Raw genomic sequence first — 26,614 nt, 5'->3', positions numbered from 1 at the left:
GCCATACCAGCATCACAAATCCATATTCACTCGATCCTCGGTGTTTTCCCAGTCCCAAAATCTTCCTCCTGAGCCCAATAGCCTCGCCCGTCAGCCTCGGACGATTGTCTCCATGATTCACGCGTGTCTTGTGATCCTAGCACTAGTTCATCCACCCCACGGCTTGGTCCCAAGATTGTAAGCATTATTGTCTCCGTGTTTTGAATCATCTGGCCTGCAAATTCAACTGCCAACATCCACTTAAGTCGATGAGAGCGACGAATGTTGTAAGTCACAAAACTCGGCGTGAAAGGGGCCGGCCCTTGATGCTGGGGACAAACGTTATAATACCGATCCAGCCGTAGATCAATCAGGTCTCCAATATCGATGAATGAGCCGTCTTCTGTACACGGAATGTATACATCCTGTCCTCGAATGGAAATCTGGTTCATAATGTCAAGATCCATCTCGGTTTCCTCCTCCATCGTGTGGGAACCTTGGCAAATGACCTCGGTAGTAGCAATGATCTGGATCGATATCCACTTCAGTTTGATCTTCGGGGGGTTGTTTCTGATCTCGTCACTTGTAAAATCCCGGTTCACGATAGCCCGAAGTCGAAAGGGGATCGGATTAGGGTCATTGATCTGAATTACCTCTGGCATATCCACCTGCAAGTTGAACCCAAATCTTGGTACACTAGAGATCCCCATGGCTTGCTTTACGATCTGAGGCAACGAAAGCTTGGTTTCTTCCATCCCAGGAATAAGACGATAGGACATGAAAGAATAGAAGTAGCTCTGCGTATGGAGTCTAGAGCCCACGAGATCACTGCGGTTTGTTACCGTGATAGGGAGCTTGGCAAGCCAGCTCTCCTTACGGTTCTCATCTTTGCTCCGTAGACTGGCTCTGAAAAAGTATTCGACATATGCTTCAGTCCGTTCACCACCGAAGAGTGTGAAAGTTGAGGGCAAAAGCTTGTTTGTCGCCTCGAGCGAAAGGTAACTCTCACTTTTGTCCCCATCCTTGAAATCTGCTGGATCGACGTACTTGGGGATCGTGATAGCAAAACGCCAGGATTTTTTATCACCGTCGGCAAGATGAAGTGGCCCTTGATGGAGTTTCTGTTTGGCATGTTGGGGTATCAAGTTGAACGCACCATGATATCTCGAGAGACCGGTTTCGCAGATGATAGTCGCCGTGGATACCGTCTTTCCGATCAATTGAATTGATAACGAGGAAATCTGAGTCAGAAGATGTTCACTGCGGAAGACGTATCCAACGATTGTGTCCCCAGGGACGTACTCAGTCTGCTCACCTTCAAGGCGAATCCCCAACTCTGTGCTTGATAGGGCGCGTGTCGGTGGCATGGCTGTCGGTTGCACTGCTTCGCTTATCGATCTTGTCTGGACAGCGACGGGAGGTTGACGAGCATTAATAAGTTTGGCGAACAAGCGTGCTCAGCATGGACCTCCTGTTCTGGCACGCACAGTGCAGGGTCTTGACCATTTTGGCGCCTTGGATGCTGGTTTGTTCAAACACTTTAGCAGGGAGTCATGAGAACAAAGGAGCTAAAGCTTCTAAGAAATTAATAACAAGAGTCACTTGCCAACAATGACTTATGATCCAAGCCACAGCTGATCTAGACCGACCAGGGCACCCTAGCTCAACATTGACATGCCACCGTACATGACGCAGTGTGCGGTCCTCACCCCGCATATGCAATGGAGTCAGCCTAAGATCATGTCTTTGCTGACACTCCTTATTCTTTTACCTCCTCTGCTCCAGCAAGACACACTCTGCAATACAGCTTTCATTTTATTACCATGTCAAACTCAAACTCATGTCTCAAGACTGAAGTCGCCAAGCTCGCCAAATTATCCAACGTTCAAGGCGGCCTTCCTCCTCTCATGCGAGGCCTTCCTGTATTGGCCATCCTAGCTGGAGAAGCTGTCGCCAAAGCTACCGACAGTCGAAATCTCATCGAAGAACGAATACTGGGAACAAATGAAGTGGTTTCACTACAAGGCCCAACACAAACACTCAGTACGACAAACAAAGAATGGACAAGGCCGGGTGTGAAGGAGATGTGCCAACGGTGTGGCGGAACAAAGCAGATGCCCAGAGGCTTCCATGCCTTGTGGTCGCCCAAGATTGGTCCTGACAATAGACCCATGACAAAGAAAGGCAACGGATGGGAATGATTTAGGGGTATAGTTTCTAAGCGTGTCTACACTCTACTCAGTAATGTATGTTAGGAATTCTCCAATACAAAACTTGATTTGAAGCCTCAAGGAGTTCCCAACGGGGTTTCTAATGTGAATACCGACCAAAGACACCATTAGGATTCGCCTGAGTGATACGAAATACGGAATACGGAATACGTGGCCAATCACAGGCTGGAACGCGGTTGCGAAATGAAGGACGCGACGCGTGTCGGCGTTTCTTTCAGCCACAAAGTCTTGGCATTCACTGGCTCATGTGGACAAGGGTATGAATCAAAGAGAGATATGCATCTTTTGAGTTGAGCCACAATGGCAGCCCCTGAAAGCCGGCTAAGAAACAGATGCATCAAGTGTTGCCCGTTGCAAGAATTCAGCCTGGCCCAAACCCCTCTTTCAGTTGAAGATAGCGACTTTGTCTTTCATTGTGCTATCCATGATCATTTCCCTTTCATGGCCAACATTCCTTTACTGACCCAACCAGGATGGATTCTGTATCGTAATGTGAGCTGATTGGGTCTTTCAAATTCGTCTCTTCAGAGGAATTTAGAAATATTCCTTTTTGTATCAAGGCCTCAAAAGGCTCAACTCTTCACCTTGAAATCGACCTTTGAAGCGCTCCTTTGGAACCATATCGCAATTCTTGAATGCATGTCGTAGCTACCCTATACCATCCACCAGACAAAAGCGAAACCGTAAAAAGTAGAGCTGAGGGAGAAATGGGGCCACCCGCCTTGGCTTCATGCTCAGCTGTCATGCACCAACATCGGGCATTAACAGCTGACCGCGCGTGGAAGCCACCTTCTAGAAGAAAATAGCGCATGACGCCATTACTAACCTACGGGAATCACGTCGGGATCTCAAATAGGAGCCTGCTGTGGTCCGGCAGTTTGCATCATTCCTGGGGTATCAAGTAAAAAGAATTCAGTTTTCATTACACTTGGAATCTCGAATCCTGGATATATCCGTTTTTCAACGTAAGAGATTCTCCAGACGCGATGAATCGAGTCGACGATGCGCCTCCCCGCAATCAACCAGATCTTGGGGAGAGTAGGATCTTCAATGTATTGAGGTGAAATATGAACAGACGCCAAACCGACAGAGCGAATTCCATGGCCATATAGCCTAATCTGACAGACCGTCCCACCATCTGCCAGCGGCAAGGTAAAATCTCCGAGCTTCAGCTTCACTTTTCTCCGGCTCCGTCAAGAACCGGCATGTTCGACATCCAGCACGGTTGACCGGTTATACTCAGCGCGGTTCGAAATCGGCATCACTCCGTTGGAGACCGGTCGTCCCCGTGTCTGATGATTGAGGCACAAATGCAGGGACCTTCATGTTGTGGGTATTTATGGGGATTATTTTGTCAACAGCCAAGAAAGGGGAAGTTTTTAGTCATAGTAATACTCGGACCGCTTCTCCCCACAAATCTCGGACAGAGGCGGGAGGGAAGTATTTTGAAGGGGTAATAAATAGGTTTTGTAGGGGTAATGAAATGGTTTTGAAGGGGTAATAAATAGGTAATGGGTTGGAAAAGCGCGCAATCAAATTCGCAATCAGAAGTACATGGTAGGCCAAGATATACCCCGTATATCGAAAGATGATAACACGTTACAGAGACGAGACTATGTCTCAAGACATGAATGCGGTTCAATCAGGCTCAAGACGATGCAGCTAAATCGGTGGCGTTCATGAGGCTGATTCAACACCCGACAGTCCGGCACTGGGACTGTGACGTCAATCGGCGAGGCCGATGGCACAGGTAATGCAGAGCCGCTAACCGCCTCACGTTGGTCGCGAAATTACCTGCCAAGAAATGCCGGGGCGAGTGAAACGAACAAGTGGAGCGAGGACACGCGCTTCTCGTAACCTTCCGACTGGCCCGGATCTCATCCACTTGTGGGTTTTGTTGAAGCATCACGGTATCCAGCATCGCGGTGCAGGGGTTTCCTTTCACCACCACGGCCCGAGTAAGGCGACTCCTCCCGAACAAGAAGCTCCTGATGGATGATGATGCGGAATGGTATCCTTCTGGAACGCCAAGGCAACCCCCATGGGGGCCGTGTCTTGGTAGCGGAGAGCGCGATTCCGCTCCGCCCAGGTCATTGGAGAAATGGACTCTGACACGATTTATCGAGTCTTGACTTGGCGATAACCGTGGAGCTGACTTTGCGGATCCTCTACCCCATTTCCCCAATCATTGTAGTACCGTCATGTCTTGTCAGACCATGAGATGTTGGACAATGCGTAGCTAGATATAAAGCCTCAAGTCCGCCTTGAGTTGGTCTTTATCCATCATCCTCTCATCATCTTATACTTACAGACATCACTCTTTACTACAACATGGAATCCAAGGAGATCCACACTATCAAGGGAAACCAGCCTGACTCTGGTTCTGATAGTGAAGCCATCAAGACTGAGCTGAACCCTCAAGGCTCTCAAGACTTCAAGACTGTTCCCCCCGAGTCTGATGACAATGCCAATATTTACTCCCAGGGAGGCAAGAACTTTCGCACTCTCAAGCGATGGGACACCATCTTTATCCTCTTTGCCAACCAGATCGGTCTCGGTATTCTCTCGCTTCCTTCGACCCTCATGACACTCGGGATCGTCCCTGGCCTTATTGCCCTCATTGGAATCGGTGTCCTATCTTGGTACACAGCATACGAGCTTCTACAATACTATCGACTTCACCCACAGGTGGTCAATGTCGTTGAGATGACGAGATTTGTTGGCGGACCCTGGCTTGAAGGAGTTGCTGGCGTCATGATGATGATTCAGGTCATCTTTGTTGCTGCTTCGGCCATTGTCACGCTCTCTATCGCACTCAACACCATCAGCAGCCATGCCACCTGTACTGTTGTCTTTATCTTTGTGGCTTGCGCGGCTTGCTTCCTCTTATGCTTGCCTCGCACTACCAAATTTGTCTCGAACCTTGGAGTTCCTAACGCTGTCAGCGTTTTGGCTGCTTCTATCCTGGTCATGATCAGCCTGGGTATCAAGGGCCCCCGACAGGTTGACTCAATCGACGACTGGCACAGGGATATTGTGGTTATCGGACACCCAAGCTTCCGAGATGGTCTCAATGCTTGTCTCAAGATTGTCTTTGCTTATGCCGCCAACCTTTCATTCGTCGGCTACATGGCTGAGATGAAGGATCCCATCAAGGACTTCAAGTTCTGTCTCGCCTTTCTCGAGGGCAGCTGCATCACCTTATACTCTGCCTTCGCCATCATCTTTTACTGTCTTGGTGCCGAGTACACTACCTCTCCTATCCTTGGTGCCACCTCTAGCACCCCTGCCAAGGCGGCCTATGGTGTGGTTCTCCCTGCCATCTACTCAACTGGTCTGGCTTATGGTCACATTGGTGCCAAATACATCTTTGTCAACGTCATGAGATGGATGGGCGCAGTCCACGAGGTCACTTCTGATACTGTCAGGTCCTGGTCTGTCTGGCTTGCGTCTGTTGTTGGCTTCTGGATCATTGTCTTTATCCTGTCCAACGCTATCCCAATTTTCGACTCTATCCTTTCTATTACTTCGGCAACTACTATTTCTTGGTTCACTTACGGTTTCAGTGCCGTGTTTTGGTTCCACATGAATTGGAACAACCTTTTCCGCGACTGGAAGAAGATCTGTCTTACCCTTCTCAACGCCTTCCTTATCATCATCTCGCTCTTTCTGAACGCAGCTGGACTGTGGGCCTCTATCACGGAGCTTTTGGACCTTTTCAATGCCGATGATAGCTCGATCCGGGGTGTGTTTTCTTGTGGTAGCAACGCTCAGTTTTAGATTTTGGTCATTTTCAGCAAGTTGATGTATTTAGATTGTTAGGGTAGTAGAATTTCATTGGTTTACATCTCACGAATTGATGCTTATGGCGGCGTCCCCGAGTGTTCGTATTGAGTGTGGCAACGCCAAGCATTCAGAATCCCTGTTCGAAACAATGCCCGGAGTATCCGGGGCAAGGTCCTTCTTTGAAGCCGGCATGCACCCTGATCAACCTCGGGGTCCCTGGTTGTCCTAGTCTGCTGCCTGCGTAGTTTTCTTGCCCAATTCCGTAGCCTAATGGAAACCATTTACGATTGTGGCTCATATTGCATTCACTTATCCGCTTACATTGTTCTCTTGTATTCTGTCGCTCAGCACTGCCTGTGTTCTCAGAGTGTCGTCAGCCCAGATCCTAGGCTTGACATTCATTCACCATGAAAGATGGTTGAAGCATGCTCGAATTACATAGAAGGTGAACCAGCCAATAGGATGTCACTAAAACGAATGCTGTCTGGCTCTGGCTTCTACGCTAGCAAAAGCCCGCAATTGCCGTCGCTGAATTGGGATCGATTGTGCGGGCGGTCATCTAATAAGCCTTCGTCCGTGGACTAAAAGCTGACAACACAGTATTGAGCCATACAGAGCCAATGATGCAAATATTCTCCTTCAAAAGCGTCGGATGTTGCAATCCACGAGTGTTCTATATAAATCAAGATTCTCCCACTCATTTCTTTGTCTCACCACTGCTTCTCACCACTTTCTCACCAAACACCAAAATGGCTTCTCAATTCTACGTCCCGGTTTCGTTGAACCATACTGCTCTTCTTCTCTCAGATGTGCAGACCCAAATTCTTGGCAGATTCTCTCCAGCTGACCAAGCCACCTACCTTGAGAATATCCAAAAGATTCTCGCCTTTTTCCGATCAGAGATTAAATCTCGAAGGGCCCAGCCAAACTCGGGTCTCTACGATGGTGTCCCAATGATCATTCACCATACCCTGCCATTCAACATCAACTCGAACGCATTCGTGTCCCCCTACAACAAGCTAGCAAAGTGGGTTGCGAAACTTGAAGCTAGTGGTGCATTCACCAATGCCCCTTCGGACCCGAATCATCCACACTACGCTGTTCCTGGAGCCCTCGTTTCTGAAGAAGGCTGGGGTGGCAAGGATGAAATTGTCTTGGGAAAGCTGCAACCCAACTGTTTCGGTTCATCTGATCTGATTGCATATCTGCGGGCTCGTGGCATCAAACATATCGTCTTGGTTGGACTTACGACTATGGGGAGCATCTTGGGAAGCGCGAGGGCTGGCGCAGACCTCGACTATCACATTATTTGTGTGGAAGAAGGAATCATTGATGATGAACCCGAAGTTCATGAATTTCTCATGAAGAGAGTTCTGCCAAAGTTTGTGGATGTTGTCAAGATGGAGGATGTGCTGGCTCTTGGTGAAGCCTAGGTCTTGCTGTGTTTGAGTTGAATTGATTTCTGCCGCTTTCGATGCTTTTCTCCGATGTCACTAGTGATCTGAAACAAGTCTCACTCAACCCACACCGGCCAAACATCAACCAATACGGCATTTGAGCCTGCGCCCTGTGGTCGACATCCGAGACCCACCAGCATAGTTGCGCCCTGTCGCTGACAGTAACAGATCCTATAAAGCACTGTGTCCAGAGCATAACCTCGCTGCCTCGCTCAATACACTCAGCTACAATTTAAGCCGCCAAAATGACCTCCCTTCACCCCTCATCTCAAATAATAATACGAACCCATCGATCAGGAGATATGGGTCTTATAACTCAACGACATGGCATACTCTACTCCAAAGAATACGGATTTGATCAGCGTTTCGAAGCATTGATTGCTAGAATTACGGCAGACTTTATCGACAACTTGCAACCAAACTTGGAGCGATGCTGGATTGCCGAAAAAGATGACGAGTTTCTTGGATGCATAATGTTGGTTCACGATAAGCAGCCAGGTGTTGCCAAACTCCGACTTTTGCTGGTGGAAGAAAAGGCTAGAGGCCTAGGTGTGGGGAGCAGCTTAATACAGCAGTGTATTACTTTTGCCAAAGAGGCTGGGTACACGCGCATCAATCTCTGGACGCAAAGTATGCTGGAGGGCGCTCGTCGATTGTACTCGAAGGCAGGATTCAAGCTTGTTGAAAAGGAAGACCACGATTCATGGGGTGTAAAGATGACGGGAGAGATGTGGCAAATGGACTTAACTAGTTGAAGACGTTGAATTTCCTAGGCTATTACGCGAGAAGAGTGTCTAGAACATGAGGAAACAATACGAACCACTGGATTAAGCAGGCATTCGTTCTCAATCACATGTGCATTTGATATTGAGGCCCGGGCCACAGGAAGAGTCCACTGTAACTTAGCGGCCAGATGCCCTGTATCCACTGTAAAATTAGTGGGTGAAAGCGCGCTGTGCGGTCGAAATAGAGATAACCGCGGTCATCAAGCGACGCACACGATTGGCTCTCTAAGCGTGCGGCCCCACATTCCAGAATGGGAATTTCCGTAAATGGAAAGTTTTCCCTTGATGGCTGAACAAGTATGACACGGCAAATTCTCTTCTTTTCAGAGGGAACGGCCTGTAGGCGTTGAGGCTCTTGAGTGGCTTGTAAGCTTTTGCTTCCTGACACCCCACTACTGGTGAATGAGAAGCGGGAAGGTGGTTGTTCCGTAATCTTACACGTTGGATCTGAATTCTCTTTGTGATTGAAGTACTATGGAGAATATGCTAAATTATCGGGCTCTAGGCAGCCCCGACTGCACGAGCTGTTCGGGTCTTTGGGCTTGGTGTGACTGGTGCTGGCTGACTCGACATGAGGCTCGGATGAGCAGATACCCTGAAGCTTTTGTGACAGATGCAGCCTCAAATTCTCGTTTGTTCGAGGTCTCAAGTTAAGCAATGGAAGAAGAGAAAGAAGAATTCTTTGGTAGTAGCAGTATTTCCATTGCTTGATTATCAGTGTAGAGATTCATATATCAAGACGACACAGTCATAAATCGTTCATCTTCCACATTGCCCTGACCACTACCTCATGTTATAGTGGCACTGGAAAATCCGAATTCCAATGTACACAAACACTGCGCTTGTTGCGAAACCCGCGAGATGACGTCTTCACGAGGGAAGCTTCAACTACAGATTTAACTCGAATGCAAAGGAATTTTAATCGGTGAGCAAGTCAAACCGAGCCCCAGTGTTACAATCGCAGTCGCCACTGCAACGTCACGTCATCTACCGGATTTGAGACATGCCATGCTTGATAGTCATGGCTACACCAAACGGCAGCTGATGTGTTTCAAATAGTCATGATTCATCTGCAATAGACGGCTGGAAAGAGAAGCCACGGAAGTTCAATTTCAATGCTACAGCCTGTAGGCAGTCCTCTTGTGGAATCCACCAGCTAGAGATGTGGCGTCAACGCCTTGTAACTGCAGCCCCTAGTCACGACATGACGGATAACAAATTCCATGAGCCGAGCACAATGTCAATAGACATAACTTTGAACACGTAGGTTATGACGATCCAAGTCGACCGACCGAGGCCTCACCGCTTTGCCGAGACTTGAAAACACAGCAGGTCCACCACTGTGGACTGGATGAGACTGGATGAAACCTGAGATGTGATAGAAAATACAGCGGCAGACCCGACATGTGCAGTAGAACTGCATCTAACGCGACAGCTGGTTCGCAGCTATGAGACTTACGTTGGTTTTAGTATTGTCGGCTGCAAGTACAGACGACCAAAAACTGAGGCCATCGTGATTCCGAGCCTGCCGCCTGGATTGCCTCAAAAGGTACTCCGTACTCCGTGAATAGACGGAGCTCAAGAGGCTGATCCACGCTGCACCGAGGATCATCTCCAAGTAAGGAGAATGGCTGTCACTATTGCAGTGCGTTTTCAGCTACCGGCTCCCAAGTAATAGTCCACGGGGCCTCAACAAGTGCCATGCCTAGGACTTGTCGCCAAGTTTGGCGTGGCGCTCATGCCACGTACTTAACAACAGGGCATAGGTCAAGCTGTGGTCAAGGTGGCTTGAATACCCTGCTCAAAGTGAAGATCCCTGAGTTCCAAATACTTGCATCCGTGCATTCTCCGGATACGAGATTACTGGTTCTCATGCATCTCAGGAGTTGCCGACTTGAAGCCGATTCCGGAGGTCAATGATTGTTTATGAATTGCGGGGAAGGAGAACTTTTCAGCCAGCAGGCCGTATGATACTCCAGTTGCGCCTGGCTTGATTCTGCATCTGCAAGGATTCTTGGCTACCAGCCTACCTCTCCTCAACATGGCCCTTAAGTCAAGGATCTGATCAGATGGTTGAGCTTTCATGCAACGACAATCTCTTCTTCTCCAAAATATCGCTTGGCTTACCATTTCAAGGCTCTGCAGCTGTATGTAAGCTTCAATAATGCATCAACCAAGGAATCATTTTCTCGTCAAGACTTGAATGCAACGCAATCGATCAAGACCACTCACAACAAGCACCATCCCCGGACCGTCGGCATCACGAGTCAGTGCCTACTGTGATCGACATTGCAGCGGCAACCAACTTAGATCCCAGGCACGCGCGGCTGTTTTCAAGGAGCCCTGCAAGTGGGTCGTATGTATGTGAAATGAAGTGTGCAGTCTCCTGCATGGTATGTCCTGCAGGCCACGCGGTATTGGCCTATGATATCGTGCAGGGGCAAAGTGAGGCGACTTCAAGCCTTCATTGACGACGTGGCTGACAAGGCCCTTCTTACACATCATTTGAGCCCACTTTCTGGAATCCACTCATTCAGGGCCTATCCCCTGTTTCTCAGCTTGCCACTGCCATTTCCATGCATTTGACAAGGAACTCTGCAACTAGCCGCTGGGTACTACGCAGAGATGGATCGATGACGAGGAGTGGTTCTGGGGAGCCAAGGGACGGGCCGTTTACTCCGGGATCAACGTTGTACTAATCAAGCCTCCCCCAGACTATTGAGTAGGTGCACATCCTCTTTGGGGTTTTGGGATGACTATCATCCTATGTTCTTGCTCGATAGGCCCCGAGGTTGATTCGTCTCCGTAAGGATTGCCAGTCCAAGATTCCAAGAATCCGACATGCATCTGACCGGTTTTGCTGCGCCCATTCATTACAAACATCAACTACCGACCGGATCTCGGGCGATCTGCATTGTTTGTGGGGCTTAACTGAAGACTGCAGATGCCTTGATCTGCCAGTAAAACATCTCCAATAGGAGGCTGAAAGGACTCTGCGAGCTCTTATGTTGGATAGTGGGCTAGAGTCAAGGGTGATTCCAGGTTGTCGAGACGGTGAAGATGAAGGCGCTTGCGGCGGGAGATGATTGAAAACTCCCAACTATAAAGAGGCCTAGTCTCCTCGTTCAACTCACGCATCATCATCATCCAGCATCTCCATTCAGCTTAACTACTTCACCACTTCAAACACGCAAAAACCTCAACTTAGCCTTCAAAATGAAGTTCACTACTGTCGCTTCTGTCCTCGCCATGGCTGCTACTGCCATTGCCGCTCCCACCGTGGTTGAGGCTCGCGGCGGCGGCTCTGCTGGCTCTTGTAACGCCAACGCTCAGCAGGTCTGCTGTAACGGCATCCTCAGCTGCGCTGTCCAGGTTCTCGGCAAGAACTGCGATGGCAGCGCCTACTGCTGTCAGACCTCTGCCCCTGTTGTAAGTTTCTTCTAAAGCAGTTGAATCCTTTCTGACCTTTGTAGGGTACTCTCATCAACGTCGCCCTCCTCAACTGTGTCAACATTCTGTAAAGTGATGAAAACATCTCGGTAATGGTCGGTGGATTACTGGAAGGGTATAGGTGGAAAGGGTTAGCCTGTAATGGAGATGTAACTGGTACCCAATAATCACTCCGTTATGCCAACGAGCCAGATGACGGTCCTGTGCTGAAAACCGTGTTTTCTGCTTCAAATATCATCGTATGAGATAGGGACGCTTCTAAGATGAGCAACGCCTTCATCAGTGCGATATTCTAAGAGTTCCATTTCGGTGATTCTTGAAGTCCCTGCTTAATAAGGTGACACATGCGGCTGAAATTCTTCCCAATAAAGTGGTTGTAGGATGCAGTCCTGAACTGACTATCATGTGAGACATGCTGATCAATTAACTGATTCATCCTAAAGTAACAAGTCCCCATTATAAAACCCATTGAGATCATACCCGTGCTCAAACAAATCATTCCAAGCGATGTCAATACTGGGCGTAGGATATTCTGGCCCTGGAGGGTTTTGACACTTGACACCAAACCAAGACATGAATTCTGTGTCAATGTCGCTCTCGGCAGATGATGTGGTGTCAAATACAGCGAGAGTTGCATTTCCTAGTCTTCGGATGACCTGAATGCTTCTCTCGCCAACTATTCGACCGTGAGAGATCTTGGATAACAATCCAACGCATGATTCGATATTGGATTCGACGACCTCCTTGGTCAATTCGTGACGTACTGCGGCGCTGGCTCTTATCGAGTAGAGCATGGTAACAGCGGCCATGAACAGTGAATCAAGTGCCACAAACGTGTAAATAATCTTGTTTTTGGCATATAATGCGTTGTAGCAACTGATCAGACTGATGGAAGAGTCTGCACAGAGCCGTATAGCATCAGCGCTGCTGACAGGGGAGGCGTGTGAAGGTCGATACACATTGATGACAGCCTGGTGATATGCGATTTGAAACCATTCTGAAGTCTGATACATCGAGATTGGTGCAAGATATCGCGGTGCCGATAATAACCACGTATTGAGGAGTGCATAGTGTTGCTGTCGGATAGAATCCAGGTTGGAGCTCTCGATATTCACCCCAGCCGCAGAATGAAGTGCTCTGTAGATATTGGCGTTGATTCGTCTCAATTCGATAATATGACGGAAAGCAGACATGTCTGTAACGTCTGGACAAACGTTTGGGACTGCTTGCTCTGCTGGTCCAGAGAGCTTCTCGTCTGATAGTAAGAGAGGGAGGGATATGGTGATGTCGGCGTCTTGAAGGCCGATTGGTCTGCCCAGGGAGATTGATATGCTTCGATCTATCGTGTAAAGACTCCAGAACAGCCTCTTACACATTTCCGCTTCCAGGAGAGACTTGCCAGCCAGGGCCTCTCGTCGATGCAGATCAATGCCGACTGCAAGCCGCAAAGCCAGGCCAACAGCTTGCCACAGATTGACAGATTGAGGCTCATTGCTGCCAAAGATACAGAGTAACAAGAGGCACTGAATACAGTCAATGTCATCAGCTGCTAGGACGTTGTCCAGCTCGCGCACTGCATCCTTGAAGAATCCTTGAAAAGACACGGATGGGCTACAGCCTGTCCTGGCCTTTTCTGAAGCCCCAATTGCAAGAACAATGTTGACTTGAAAGGCCGAAAGCTTGCTCCTGGGATGACCGCTAACAAACGGTAGGTAATGCTGCTCCATAAAGGTTGGCCGGTGGAGGACAGGAAATTGAGGCCATCTCCGATCGAAAAACACATCAACCAAGCTTGGGCCATCATCTTGAAGAGAAAATGAAGCCGGATTGACAGTCGGAGCATCGCTCGCTGATAATCCATTCCAGAGTTGCCAGGGACTGCTCATAAAGCCGACCTCCGGGCTATGAGCGTTTGATCCTCGAAACGTCGGGAGAAGCATGCGGCCTCGGTAGAACTTTTCCAAGCTGCCTGCACCATCGGCAGACTCGCCAATTGGCTGTCGGAGATCATGAGAACTAGCCCTATCCCTGTGCAGGGCCAGTTGGGATTGCAGCTCCCTCACGCGACCTTTGAGGCTTTCTACCTGGCTCCTGAGGTGATCGCACTCGCAATCTCTATCCACTTTGATCACCAGGCGGTCTGACGGGACGCATGGGACTGCGGCTGCGGCGCATGACCCGCAGATCGGAAGTTTTCCGTCGCACTTGATGGTAAGCAGTGGCACGTCAATGGACGAGGTTCATACCTTTTGCTTTCTTCGGCGACATCTCTGACAGGCAGCAGAGATTCTCTTGAGCCCGCGACGGGAAGACGGCGAGTCGGCAGCTTCAAAACCGGCTGGAGCCGACTCAATTATCGGAGGAAGGACTACGTCATTCTCGAAAGACATTCTTGTGAGGCCTGTCGCGCGAGGGTTCAACATTGTCAGGAGAGACGAAGTGAAGGTGCTGATCGGATAAGTCCGAAGCTCCGCATCAAAAGCGATTCATGGTGACGTAGTTCGGAATAAGCCGATCGCTAAATCCGCGCACAAACTTGGCTCAATCACCAACATCACAATGAGCCTCAAAGCGTCTATCAAGCGGCTGAGCGTCTTTACGTCTTGCGATGTATGTCAAAGTCTTTATACAGGACGCAATTAACACTTCTAGATCGGAGATGCGCTGGTAAAACTCAAGTATCCCTACGGAGGATTCCTCGATGGCATCCACATGTGGTCCCCCGCACACCGCTCTGGGCCACACAGGACCATCGGGCAAGCCATCACGGTCAAGATGGTGACTATGAGCGATACCGATGCTCCAAAGCCTGAGAAACACTTTGCCGACTGCAATGAACCTGGAAAGATTATGTATATCCAGCAACCCAAGGGACTTTACTCTGCCTGTTGGGGTGGCCTGATGTCGACCCGAGCGAGCGCGTTGCGGGCTGGCGGAGCAGTTGTAGATGGACGCATTCGCGATATTAATGAGCATCGCGAGCTGGGATTTCCAGTAAGTCTCCTGTCGCTCCCAAGTTCTAAGCTTATTTCAGGTTTTTGCACGAGAAACCTCGACGTTGGGGTCCAATACCTTTACTCGGGCGTCCGAAATCAACGTTCCACTCCAGTTCAAGGACGATCTATGGATTAATCCCGGGGATGTCCTTGTCGGAGACGCTGACGGAGTTGTCGTGGTGCCCCCATCTTTGATGGATCAAGTCGTTGAGCTTTGCAAGGAACGTGCCGAGATGGATGCTCACACCTTGGAGGCGTTGCAGCGAGGAGAGGGCATTGGAGACGCGATCAAGAAGTACCGAAAGTGATTAGCTGTAGCGTATCCATTGATCAAAAGTCAGTAAGCGAGTACTTGACGGCAAGGGAAAAGCTTGAATTGATCAGGGGTAAGCTGTTGCTTTCCACCCCTTCTGGAGTCCAAATTTCATTGCTTAAGACAATAATTTCTCGCGCAGACTTGATTGTAGGATTAGGGAAAAGCTACTATTAACCTAATATTCGAAATAATAGCTGCTTTCCGACTTTCTGGCTATTGGTAGGGACCAACCCCTTCAACCCCCTCAAACGTAAAGGTCCCGGGTAACTACCGTAAAACGCGTCTGACAAATACCGTTCTCGGTTAGACTACTCCAGCTTCTAAGAATAGAATTGGAGTCCGCGGCTTCCGATCACTCATCCGTGTCCTTCGACAACAGGTTTTCTCAAAATCATTGACCATCACTGCAATGTCCTCAAGCGCCAGACAATCATGTCAATTGGCACTGGTGCAGAGGTCTGGTCGGTAAGTAGCCCCCTTGATAATCTTCCACGCTCATGAGTTCAGGCTGCCGTCGTCGCCGGATTGAGCGCGGACTTGTTCGTTCACCCCATGGAAACAATCATAACGCGCGTTCAATCCCCACTATATGCCATCAGATACAAATCAAATGGCCGCATCAAACAGAATTTATTTAGAGGCCTCTACCAAGGCTTTGGGCCCACTCTACTCACCGGAATACCCTCGTCTGCTGCATTCTTCATCATATACGAAGGCATGAAAAGTGCCTTTCAAGAGTCAGGACACCTTCATGTCCCCCCTTGGGCAGTTCATGTAGCTAGCAGTGGTGCGGCTGAGCTTGTAAACTGTGCAATCTCAAACCCTGCAGAAGTTCTGAAGCAGAACGCCCAAATCCAACTGGGAGGACCAAGGAAACCGTGGGGTTGGTACACCGTTCAGGCCATCCGGCATTTCTCAGCGCACCCTGCAAGATTATGGACGGGATACTCTGCGTTGCTGGCCAGTCATCTTCCAGGAACTTGCTTGACATTTGGCATCTACGAACACATCAAAGCACAGATACTGGAGAAAATGGGCGAAACGGACCCTCAACTGGCAGCTAGCACGTCGATGCAGGTTCAAGTGAGCACACTCAGCGCAGGACTGGCTGGTGGCTTTACTTCATGTTTCCTGGTCCCTATTGATGTTATCAAGACAAGGATGAGACTTGCCGCTGGAGGTCATGGTGTTGAGACGCTCGAAAGATCTAGACGGCCCTCTGTCAGTTTCCTCAACATTGCGAAAGAGACCCTACATACAGAGGGTATGCCCGGTTTGTTTCGAGGATTTACTCTTACATGCGTGGCGGCTACAATCGGAAGTGGGTTGTATCTCGGCTGCTATGAGGGTGTAAAGCTGTACATTAGAGACATGGGGGAGGTCAGCGACTGAACAAGCTGGCGTTGTTATCAACCACTTCTCAGAAGAAGGCATCGACACAGAGGCTGGTGCAATAGAGGTTGTCATGCCTCATGATGCAACTACTTTCTCAACTCAGTCACTATTCATTCAACAAGCGTGTTGCATCGCGTGTTCTATTCAAAGGCCTCTTGTAGTCAAGTATTAGAGATACCTGCCTCTTGGATGACCGGTCTCTACCCCTCATGTCAGCATGACTCTCCATCCTCTTTGCTAGCAGCTACCGCTTCCATGACCCCATCTAGTAGCTGGAGTGCATTGCCTTGCTCAAGACTTCTCAGTCTCTGTCGCCTTGACCTCAAGCTCCACCTGGTGCGAGGTTTTGGTGGAAGCAAATCTCCAAGCTGGGACACGTTGCTCAAAGAGCTCGTCCAACTCATGATAGGTTCGTCCCTTGGTTTCGGGGAACATCAAAACACATGGAATGAGGTAGACAAGAGTGATGCCACCAAAGAACAAGCCAATCTTTTGGCCCCATCCAGCCCCTTGATTCGACAGCATCAGGGGAACAGTGTAGTTCTACAGAAGTTAGATGCCGCCATCATATGTTGGAGATTACTCACAAAGAGAATGCCAGTCATGTACTGGATAGTAACAGCAATAGAGGTCGTCTTGGCTCGCAGACTGGGACTGGAAATCTCAACCAGACTGATCCAACCTTTGAACAGTTAGCACAAGTCAAGTTAGAGTCTGCAAACTTACCGATTGGAGCGAGCGAGTTTGCATATACAAACGCCCAAAGGGAACACAGAGCGACAAGAGCCATTCCGGATGCACTGGTTTGCTTCATAAAGCCCAGTCCACCAACGATAAAGCAAATGGTTGCCATAGCAGCGCCGCCTGCAATGACTAGAGTCCTTCGTCCGACCTTATCGACGGTATAGAACGAGATTAGAATACCCACAACAAGAACCATTTGCTTAACAATGTTGCCAAGGAAGGGATCCTTAACACCAGCGAGCTGGAAGAAGTAGGTGGTATATCCAAACATGAGGGGGACGCCGACAATGTTCTGAAAGGTGAATGGAAGTGTAGAGATGACGGCCCGCTTCAAGTTGGTCTTGCTGGTAAAGAGAGCTTTCCAGTCAGAGTTCTCATCGCCGTGCTTTGCCATGGACAATGACTCCACAAACTCATATCTGAAGACGGAGTATTCGTGGTCGAAGTCATAACCTTCGACGTTTCCTACAAGCTTTCGAAGGGCCTTCTTACCCTCGTCATCCCTACCCTTAGAAGCATACCAAGCTACCTATGTTAGCGGAGATCGATATACCATCGAGGCACTTACCAGGGGACTCGGGGAGGTAGAGCATAGGGAATAGCCATAGTCCAGTAAAGACAAACTCGGAGTAAAAGATGTGACGGAAAGCCATGTGATCAGTCTCCTCAAGGACCTTGAGAGCCACAGCCAAAAACACCTGACCAAGAGCGAATGAAAGGGAGAAGCTGCCGAGTAGGGCACCACGAAACTGAGGCATGGCAACTTCTGACATGTAAACCATGCAGCTTGTAGACAACATGCCTCCAGCGCAGCCAGCCACAAGTCGGGCAATCAACAGAACCCACCAGTTGGGAGCAACAACTTGGATAATAACAGACTAACAAATCAGCACTGGTCAAAAGATCTGGTTGGAAACCTACCGTAGTGAGGAAAAAGGTAACTCCCCACATGTTGAACTTGCGCCCAAACTTATCGGCAGTGACAGGAGCGATAGTCTGGATCAAAATCGACGTGATAAAGTAACAGGCAGACCAAAGGGAGATATGTTGAGCGTTGAGAGCAGGCTTTCCAGTGTCTGGGTCCTCGACAGTTGCAAAGTACTGAATGAAGCCCTCATTGGCAATGATGCTGCCAATTACCGAATTGGCATAGCCAGCATACCTACCAGGTCAGCATGATTCAACGCTGTAGTGATCAACTTACATTCCCGCCAAGGAAACGCCCAGGCCAGTGATGTAGAGTCTCCAGAACTTCTTGACACATTGAGCACGGGTCAAGCCAGCAAAAGCTGAAGTGACAGCGGTGGCCTCATGGGCTCCCTTCTCACCGTGCTCCTCCTGGACAACGTCTGCTTGCTCTTTGTTCATGTTGATGCTGGTGCTGATTGAAGGATCAAAGGTTGATAGTGTGATTCAAGCAGAGATGAGGGCTGTTTATATGCTTCAACAACTCACAAAAACTCGGAGAGTAGACCGAACAGACCTTGTCTGATGTACGGTTCAAGTTCATCAAAAGAGTCACTTGCCCCGGATCTCCACATGTCGCCACGAGCTGATTGCGGAGATGGCCTAGCGGGTTCTCTCCTCATTCAACAACGTGGGGAATGGGTCAATAGCCCCAGACTAGCTGTCAGTACCAGGTTAACGTCACTTCGAGCATGTAGCTTATTGGGGGAACAAGGATTTCACGGGTCCGTTGGTAGGTGTGGGATTCGGAGTAGTGGTCGGCCGGCCATTGCTCCAGAGCCCGTGTGGGACGACCAACCCTTCACGGTTTAGTCTGAATTAAACTCAAGATTTCTTCACGACTCGTGTTCTAGAGTCAAGGGTACGGACAAACTCCGGATAGGTTTGCAGCCTCAATAGGTCACGCGGGATGAAGATGATGGATCAGGCAAGAGGACCAGGGGTAACCATTCGACAAGGATCACGCAATGTTAGAGTGGCGGCAGCAGCATCGGCAACGCATCGGCAATTAAATGACAAAGGCATGAGTGCGATCACGGTGACGGGCGAATTGTGAAACAAGTACACAATCTATTGCTATCATCACTTCGAAGCTCGATTCTGAGCCATGCTGGTCCATCTCTTCCTGAGAACCTGGACTGCACTCTTAGGTCTACGATCTCGAGTGAATACGCCCTTCTTGTTACCATCAACTCTAAAGATGAATGTTGAAGGCGTCTGAAAGTCGGCAAAATTCCACACTTGCTCGCCTACCACGCTCTCCACTCGATCAAACACGCGGTGGGACATCTCGAGAACCCTGCTTTGGTATTCCTCGCTCCAGGGAACGTCCCCGACCGTGTGAAGACCTGCAAGGGTGTCGGCCCCATACTCCGTCATGATGATGGGCTTGCCGTATTTTCCCTCCCACTCCCGTAATTCCTGTTCTAGACCCTCTTCAGCTGCCTCTAAATCTCCAGTATTCAGGTACCAGCCGTAGTAACGGTTTAGACAGATAACATCGAATAGATCGGCGATCAGATCCTTGTGGATACTGGCCTGCTTTTCGTTTGCAAAGCAGACCGGTCGGGTAGGATCCAGCTCGCGGGTTAAGGCCACGAGTGGCTCCATGTACTCCCGTACGCCTGGCTCGCTAGCTGCCGGCTCATTGGCAATGGTCCATAGAACCACAGAAGGGTGATTCTTGTCTCTGGCCACAAGCTCTCGAATGCCTTGTACATGAGCAGCTTGCGTCTTGTCATTCATCGTATCCGGCGAAAAGGTCGGGATGGGCTTCAGGCCAAAGATTCCAGCGACAATGGTGAGATTGAGACCGACTGCTGCTGTCTCATCAATCACCACAATGCCATGCCTGTCGGCATACTCCAGAACCTCTTCCGCGTAGGGATAGTGAGAGGTGCGGAAAGAATTGGCACCTGTCCAGTTCATCAACTGGAAATCATGAACCATGTATGTAGGGTCATGTCCTTTGCCGCGGATTGGGGTGTCCTCGTGCTTGCCAAACCCTGTAAAGTAGAATGGCTTGTCGTTGATGAGGAATTGGTTGCCAGACACTTTGACGGACCGGACTCCAACGGCAAGGTCATATGCATCCACTGTCTCACTCTGGGAGACAATTTCAGCGCGAAGCTGATAGAGATATGCCGCTCCAGGTTGCCACAGATGAACCGAGTCAACAGTAATGGAGCCCTCGAGGTCTGATGATTGACCAACGGCTTTACCCTCCTCGTCAAGTAGTGTGATCTTGCAGGTATGCTGACAAAGTGGGATGTTGGTCGCCACCTCAAATTTGACAATCCCCGTGCTCCCCTGAACATCGGTCACCACGGTAATGTCGTTGACAGAGATTTCAGGCACACTATACAGCCACACAGATCGTGCGAGTCCTGCATAGTTGAAAAAGTCATGCTGATAGTGTTGCTTCCGCTTTCCATTCTCAAATGTCTCGACACGTCCGGGAGGAATGGTGTGCCAACCGAGCTCATTGTTGACAGCCACGGTGAGGCGGAATTGCTGTCCAGGGGCGACAAGGTCCGTGACGTCAGCCTCAAAGGGCGTGTACCCTCCAATATGCTCAAGAAGGAATTGGTCATTGATGTAAACGTGGCCTTTATGAGTTGCCGCGTCGAATCGCAAAAGATATCGTTGTCCAGACCAGCTTCGAGGAATGGTTACGTTTCTCTGATAGTAAACCCATCCAACATGGTCCTTGATTTTTGGGTCCACGAATATGTCGTTGTAGCTGGCTGGAACCGGTATTTGGATGGTTGGGGGGATCACCTGTTTCCAGGCCTGTTCCGTCTCTAGCTCGACGGATTGAGCAAGGGCAAAGTTCCAGATGCCATCCAGTGAGACAAGCTCCCGGTAGGCATTGGCTTGAGGTTTGAGCATTTTGAGAGATTGACAAAGAATGGAATGATAGAAGACTGGTCACTTGCACTTGATTGAGCGGTGTTGGATATAAAAGCCCATTTGGCTTCGTGTCCAGGGTGGGGTGTGAGTTTGGTGGAGATGATGCGGACCTTTCCTCGGAGACCTGGCCGTTGTGTCATGCTGGTACATGGTAATGTTGACTCGTTGGATGAGATATGCTGGGATTAACATTGGCGATATGTTGTCAGGGGCATGTGTTTTTAACTGATTTCATCCCTTCGACACAAGATTGATTACCCAAGGTAAGGAAGGACATAGTATTGTTCTTTAAAACTCGTTTTTAAAAGTTCTACAATAATTCATGAATGATACCAATTGATCGTACAACCACATCGCTTCTGTTCTTCGTCCAGCTTTGAGATCGAAAATGACCCCTACCCCTGATCGGACCTCGGCCCAAGTCTCGGACGGCCACTATCCGAGCTCCGACACCATCATTTCCCCACACTCACCTCGTGATCGACCCATGAGAGAGGCACCCAATCAGAGTCAAGTGGAGCGACTTCTGACTGATTCGGTTTGTGGGGATCCAGAGTCGAGAATGAATCGCGCCATGAACCGCAAAACATCGGCGTCCATTTTGATGTGGAAATACCTCATGCTTGACAAGTCGGCATCATGGACTCCGCGTACGATCCTTCCTCCGAGGCCGAGCTCCCGTCATGTAGCGGGTGCAGGAAGCGAAAGCTCAAGTGCTCGAGACAGAAACCGGCTTGTTCCAATTGCGAGCGACTTCGTAAGTCCCAGCGGAGCGGTTATGGCATGACTAATCCGTTTAGAAACGACATGCGTCTATGAAGCACGGCGGGCCAAGCCGGGGTTGAAGAGTGGTGCCGTAGAGGGTCTCAACCAACGGCTAGGTATGTCCTTAAGCTACGCTACTGTGTGCCCTTAGCTTATGAAGAGACAGAAAAGGTAGAGAGAGCCTTGTTTGGACAAGCTCATACCGAAGATGGAGGAGAATCCGCTTTTCCTGACATTGAGCCTGCTCACAGGGCGAATGTGCCATCTCCCCTTGAAGCTGTGCTTTCAACCCTGGCTGGAGAATTGCAGAGACTCAACCAAAATATGACACCAAACAGGGAACAAACACAAGAGACATCCGCTCGGAAGAGAAGAAGATATGAACCCCCAGAGGACGAGGAGCCACGGCGAGACTATGATGTGATTGATGAAACCCTTGACGACTTGGTAGATGCATACTTTTCTCATGTACAACCGTGGATTCCCATGATCAACATGAGAGACTTCAGGACACGGGCTCAAAGCAACAGGGACCAAGTCAAGGTTGTTCTACAAGCCATGGCTGTAGCCACCCTTCGATATCTTGAGCCTGATGGAGAACCCCTTTCACCAGAGTTTGTCAAGAATGAGACTTGCAAACTCAGACGAACAGTCCTATTGGACGCTTTGGATGGCCTCACTGTGGAGAACCTCCAAGCGCTTATCATTATTGCCTTTACCGATGTAAGTCATTAACAATTTTCTGCTTGTGCTGTGCTTACATGGCAGATTGGGGATGGCAACTTGGACAAGGCTTGGCCTATAATCGGTTCACTTACGAGGACTGTTGAGTATATGGAACTGTCAGTAGAGGCTGAAGACCGTCATCAGCGACCAGCCGTATTACCGTCTACAACTTGCCTGCCTCCGCCTCTCAAATGGGTTGAGGAAGAAGAAAGACGGAGGGTTTTCTGGAACATCTTTATTCTTGATAGGTAGGAATCCCCCCTTGATGAGAACGCAGCTAACATTTCCAGGTTCTCATCTGTCGTCAAAGGGTAGGCAGCAAGCCCAACTGTTTAACTCCGCTGACACATTTAGATGGAATACGAGTCTGACCGCTGCGGATGTCTGTCGTAGGCTACCTATCTGCGGTGGTAAATGGTTTGAAGATGAGCCTGCAGTCACGCCGTATTTTGGCATTTGGGATCGTTCAAGGGCCAAGATAGGCAACTCCATTACCTTTTTGCCAGGACACTACCCAAGCCCTTCTCACTCGACAGGCGCGGAGGCTAATGACGCCGAGTCTTCATCACATGGTCAAAAGAGTTCAAGTACAGTGGACATGTCCATGGTTGGCGCGTTTGCCTACTATGTCGAGTCCATCGAGTCACTGAGCCAGATCACAACTTACTTTCTGCAGACAAAGATTGACTTTAACAACCGCCAAGAGGTTTCAAGCTGGCTGACGAGGTTCAAGGAGCTAGATCTCCGCTTAGTACAGTAAGTATCCGGCCAAAGACAACTCTGGAAAGCATCTAACACGAGTAGTTGGAAGATGTACCTCCCCCAGCAATGGAAAGACTCGGGGATTTCACGAGAAACAATGCCTGGAGTCATGGATCCGAACATGACTGTAGCTAATGCAACCCACAACATATCCCTGATTCTTCTACACCAACGAATCGCTTACCCAGATGCCGAACTGAGTGGCATCCGACTGCCAAGTCTTTGTAGTGCTGATACTTGTTACAATGCTGCAATGGAGACGGCAAATATGACGACCAAGTATCTGGAGGGCTCATCACCAAAACTACCTGTATCGCCGCAACTGGGAATATGTGCCTTTGTTAGTGGACGAGTCCTTCTAGGTAAGTGGCCCCTTTTCGTGCAAACAGAACTAACGATGGCAGTTCATTGGCGTTACTATAAGACAGCTCTGGCTGAAGAATTCAGTGTACTGGTGGATAATTTGAAAGAAATGTCCCGACGGTGGCATGGCATCAGAATGCAAGACCAACAGTCATGCTTCTTTTCCCAGCTATCTGATCGATTGAGCAACCTCTACTATGAGTATGAAGGGGCTGAAGAGGCCACACCGAATTCCAATGATCGTCAAAGACAGCCGACGGACGTGGCCTTGGGTCCTCAGATCCCAAACCCTACAAATACTTACCAACCGTGCACCCAAGCAAATTTGGCATCGCAGTTTTCAGCCCTAGCGCCAGCTGTCCCTGTCGGGCAAGGTAATCAGTGGAGAGTTGCTGACTCTATATCCCCGTCAAGCGCCAGAGCAGACGAATTGTCTGCAATATCACAGATTCTAATGGACAATGACTTTTTGGAAATGGACAGGATCATCAGCTTTGAGGATATGATGGCTGCGGGAGATTTGCAGCACACAGTGCTGTGAGTTAGACGCCCTGGTTGGACGCGGACTCAGTATGATACACTGATGAAATCACCATTCGACTTGGTGTCTCCCATGTCGATAACTGGCTCATTTACCCATCGATCTCTCAAGCTTGCCCCCTGATTCTTCCAACCTCCGTTGGCCTTCCGAGAGATAGCAAATACCTTTGTAACCAGAATAATCTCCCCGCTCCCGCTCCCATCAATGGTGTGCTCAATCGTAGGAATGAGAGTGCGCTGTCTCATCAAGTTGGTGTTTGGCTCAGGCTTCAAGGGGCTGACAGTCGTCCCAGCCAAGACATTTGTTGTGATGCCCGAAGCCCCTTGTTCGCTGAGGATTAAGACTGATCTTTCGTCCTGTAAAACTCCTTCCACCTCTCCCAGGTCGCATCCTGTGAGGAGGTTGGCTGAATCAAGCTGTCCCAACTCAAGAGTGTCCTTCACATGACGACCGTGAATGGCGAAACCGCCCTCTGCCGTAAACACTTTGCCCAAATTCAAATGTCCACTGACACGGTGAATTCTGATGTGCCAGTCTGGCCACCGCGCTGTTGGAGGAACTATAGTAGTACTGACAGACACAGAGCGGTCCGTCCAAGGGAACCATTGTACTGTTGCTACCGGGACCTGTTGGAGTGCAGCAGCATGAACTGTTGCCGTCTTGAACTCGGGCTCAGCACACTTGTATTTTACAGCCCAAGTTTCCATACCGTCTCGACTCAAGGCAAGTGTGTTGTCGGGTGCCAATTGGGCTAGTCCATAGCCCCCTGATGGGACGGAAAAGCCAAAAGCTGAGGAATAGGCAAATTTGCTGTACTTTGCCATGATGCCCTTGAATGGAATCGCCAAAAACTGCGCAAAGGATAGCATGAAATGGTGATTTCCGCCTGGTTGATTGCAGAGGATCTGACGAGGTGCTGGGAGGACACGCAGGGGTTCCTCTAGAAGAGTTTCGGGATATGGAGCCTCGGGTTCACTCCAGAAAGTGCTGTTTTCTGGGAGCCCAACAACTATCAAGGATTTGAGAGCCCAGTAAACAGATTGAGGAGAGTTGTAGTCCTCTGTGAGGTACATTTGCCTGGGCTGTTAGTCGGCGAAGAGTACCTAGGCGAGATGGAAGGCTCACGGGTATGTCCACCCAAAGTTCAAGACGCCGTCAGTGTAGAAAATGTCACTCGAGTGTCTAGCCCACCACCGTAAGTGCCGTAACAGAAAGCCTTTGACGACACCTGGGCTACCCAAAGGATCGGGCAGGTCTGGAGTGTCTGCAACAGCAAGTGCTGCAAAGAAACCACCACAAGCGAATCGATATGTCAATGAACGGCCAAAGGGAATAGCGGCGCCTCAAAGAGTCAGTACTCGGTCATTGGATCCGAAAGACACCTACCGGCTTTGTCAAAGAATCGGCAGAATCCACGCCCAAAGTCCCTTGCTTGTTGCCGGTATCGTTCAGTGCGATCAGGATCCATGTCTCCAGCAAACCTTGTGTATAAAAGCTGACTGAACTGGATTGCAAAGCTACCCGAGTAGTAACAAGCATTCCTACTACTTCGGACCGTGTTTGCTTTTCCTGTCTCTTTGTATGTCTCGTACTCTTGGAGGTCAAGCTCTGCAGATCGCCAGAGACCGTCGCCAGACCATCCGTCAGTGATATAAAACTCGTCAAGGCGTTCCAAATCCTCCTTGAGATGATGCCGCAGGGCAGGTGTATCAACTTGGCAAACCTTGAGCAGCGCGAGGTTGGCAAACACGCGAAACCACAGCCAGTTGGCTTGAGGCATGTCCTTGCCATGGAGGCCAGATAGCCAGGCGATCAGATTCTGCTGTGCTTTCTGGCTAAGTCGTTCCCAAAGTAACCCCCGTGGTGAAGCCAAGAGCGAAAAGGAGATCATTTCAGCTTCAACCATGCGCTGATCGAAAGACTTGATGGGTCCCCAGTAATCTGGACTCTCAGGATCAGTACCGGCTTCGAAACCATCTAACCAAGATTGAATGAGTTCCATATTGCCGGTCCTCCCCATAAGCAGAGCACCGATGGCCCAGAACGGCCGTGCAAAGCCTTCAAGTTGCGCAGCAGTCTCATCAAAGTGAGTTCCTGTTGAGTGGGGGATTCGGACTCGGCCTTTGCCAGGTGACATGTACTGCATGAGCGGTCGAATGAGGGCTTCCGCCGCCCGGATGACATCATCTCGGGGTCTCGAACGGATTGTCGCTAAAACCTGAAAGAGGAGGCATTTCGACTGGTACGTTTGGGACTGTGCGTATCAATAATGGGATCTCATACAATGATGAAAAGATGAAGTTGACAAGTTCATCGGTCCCCGGAGAGCTATCGGCAGTGGTTGACCGCTTAACCAAGAATGGGGCGCTGATCTCGGGGTTCGGAAGAGTTATCGGGGTTGGCTTCCGAGCCGTTAACATGAAGAATTCATACGCGACT

At 49.5% G+C, this 26,614-nt stretch overlaps 13 protein-coding genes across 13 annotated transcripts; 8 read left to right on the top strand and 5 right to left on the bottom strand.

Moving 5' to 3' along the window:
* Positions 1–26: 26 nt before the first annotated feature.
* Positions 27–1,346, bottom strand: MRS44_009744 (uncharacterized protein; the record flags this gene model as incomplete). Its single annotated transcript, XM_065620284.1, has 1 exon — positions 27–1,346. One exon carries the CDS (start codon positions 1,344–1,346, stop codon positions 27–29), a length of 1,320 nt encoding a protein of 439 aa, XP_065476057.1.
* Positions 1,347–1,802: 456 nt separating this feature from the next.
* MRS44_009743 (uncharacterized protein) lies at positions 1,803–2,180 on the top strand (the record flags this gene model as incomplete). The annotated part of the gene is made up of 1 exon (XM_065620283.1): positions 1,803–2,180. The coding sequence occupies one exon, from the start codon at positions 1,803–1,805 to the stop codon at positions 2,178–2,180; it is 378 nt and encodes a 125-aa protein (XP_065476056.1).
* Positions 2,181–4,541: 2,361 nt separating this feature from the next.
* On the top strand, positions 4,542–5,990 carry MRS44_009742 (uncharacterized protein; the record flags this gene model as incomplete). Its single annotated transcript, XM_046280109.2, has 1 exon — positions 4,542–5,990. One exon carries the CDS (start codon positions 4,542–4,544, stop codon positions 5,988–5,990), a length of 1,449 nt encoding a protein of 482 aa, XP_046131824.1.
* Positions 5,991–6,745: 755 nt separating this feature from the next.
* MRS44_009741 (uncharacterized protein) lies at positions 6,746–7,429 on the top strand (the record flags this gene model as incomplete). Its single annotated transcript, XM_046284132.2, has 1 exon — positions 6,746–7,429. The coding sequence occupies one exon, from the start codon at positions 6,746–6,748 to the stop codon at positions 7,427–7,429; it is 684 nt and encodes a 227-aa protein (XP_046131825.1).
* A 269-nt stretch (positions 7,430–7,698) lies between these two features.
* MRS44_009740 (uncharacterized protein) lies at positions 7,699–8,208 on the top strand (the record flags this gene model as incomplete). Its single annotated transcript, XM_046276600.2, has 1 exon — positions 7,699–8,208. One exon carries the CDS (start codon positions 7,699–7,701, stop codon positions 8,206–8,208), a length of 510 nt encoding a protein of 169 aa, XP_046131826.2.
* A 3,246-nt stretch (positions 8,209–11,454) lies between these two features.
* MRS44_009739 (uncharacterized protein) lies at positions 11,455–11,759 on the top strand (the record flags this gene model as incomplete). The annotated part of the gene is made up of 2 exons (XM_046281317.2): positions 11,455–11,667; positions 11,712–11,759. 2 exons carry the CDS (start codon positions 11,455–11,457, stop codon positions 11,757–11,759), a joined length of 261 nt encoding a protein of 86 aa, XP_046131827.2.
* Positions 11,760–12,125: 366 nt separating this feature from the next.
* Positions 12,126–14,111, bottom strand: MRS44_009738 (uncharacterized protein; the record flags this gene model as incomplete). Its single annotated transcript, XM_046276601.2, has 2 exons — positions 12,126–13,892; positions 13,935–14,111. The coding sequence occupies 2 exons, from the start codon at positions 14,109–14,111 to the stop codon at positions 12,126–12,128; spliced, it is 1,944 nt and encodes a 647-aa protein (XP_046131828.1).
* Positions 14,112–14,247: 136 nt separating this feature from the next.
* Positions 14,248–14,992, top strand: MRS44_009737 (uncharacterized protein; the record flags this gene model as incomplete). Its single annotated transcript, XM_046276602.2, has 3 exons — positions 14,248–14,298; positions 14,341–14,682; positions 14,723–14,992. 3 exons carry the CDS (start codon positions 14,248–14,250, stop codon positions 14,990–14,992), a joined length of 663 nt encoding a protein of 220 aa, XP_046131829.1.
* A 440-nt stretch (positions 14,993–15,432) lies between these two features.
* On the top strand, positions 15,433–16,392 carry MRS44_009736 (uncharacterized protein; the record flags this gene model as incomplete). The annotated part of the gene is made up of 2 exons (XM_046276603.2): positions 15,433–15,465; positions 15,508–16,392. The coding sequence occupies 2 exons, from the start codon at positions 15,433–15,435 to the stop codon at positions 16,390–16,392; spliced, it is 918 nt and encodes a 305-aa protein (XP_046131830.1).
* A 294-nt stretch (positions 16,393–16,686) lies between these two features.
* Positions 16,687–18,507, bottom strand: MRS44_009735 (uncharacterized protein; the record flags this gene model as incomplete). The annotated part of the gene is made up of 6 exons (XM_046272140.2): positions 16,687–16,938; positions 16,983–17,077; positions 17,122–17,664; positions 17,708–18,017; positions 18,061–18,301; positions 18,344–18,507. 6 exons carry the CDS (start codon positions 18,505–18,507, stop codon positions 16,687–16,689), a joined length of 1,605 nt encoding a protein of 534 aa, XP_046131831.1.
* Positions 18,508–19,188: 681 nt separating this feature from the next.
* On the bottom strand, positions 19,189–20,997 carry MRS44_009734 (uncharacterized protein; the record flags this gene model as incomplete). Its single annotated transcript, XM_046272791.2, has 1 exon — positions 19,189–20,997. The coding sequence occupies one exon, from the start codon at positions 20,995–20,997 to the stop codon at positions 19,189–19,191; it is 1,809 nt and encodes a 602-aa protein (XP_046131832.2).
* Positions 20,998–21,657: 660 nt separating this feature from the next.
* On the top strand, positions 21,658–24,175 carry MRS44_009733 (uncharacterized protein; the record flags this gene model as incomplete). Its single annotated transcript, XM_046270056.2, has 8 exons — positions 21,658–21,775; positions 21,819–21,899; positions 21,950–22,506; positions 22,552–22,757; positions 22,800–22,820; positions 22,864–23,265; positions 23,314–23,633; positions 23,676–24,175. The coding sequence occupies 8 exons, from the start codon at positions 21,658–21,660 to the stop codon at positions 24,173–24,175; spliced, it is 2,205 nt and encodes a 734-aa protein (XP_046131833.1).
* A 26-nt stretch (positions 24,176–24,201) lies between these two features.
* MRS44_009732 (uncharacterized protein) lies at positions 24,202–26,321 on the bottom strand (the record flags this gene model as incomplete). The annotated part of the gene is made up of 3 exons (XM_046270057.2): positions 24,202–25,252; positions 25,301–25,517; positions 25,562–26,321. 3 exons carry the CDS (start codon positions 26,319–26,321, stop codon positions 24,202–24,204), a joined length of 2,028 nt encoding a protein of 675 aa, XP_046131834.2.
* Positions 26,322–26,614: the final 293 nt, after the last annotated feature.

The sequence above is a fragment of the Fusarium solani genome (assembly GCF_023522795.1).
Source record: "Fusarium solani strain SB1 chromosome Unknown bctg00000006, whole genome shotgun sequence".
NCBI classification, from domain to species: Eukaryota; Fungi; Ascomycota; class Sordariomycetes; order Hypocreales; family Nectriaceae; genus Fusarium; species Fusarium solani.
The sequence above is the reverse complement of the archived record's forward strand: the minus strand, read 5'-3'. Positions and strand labels throughout refer to the sequence as shown.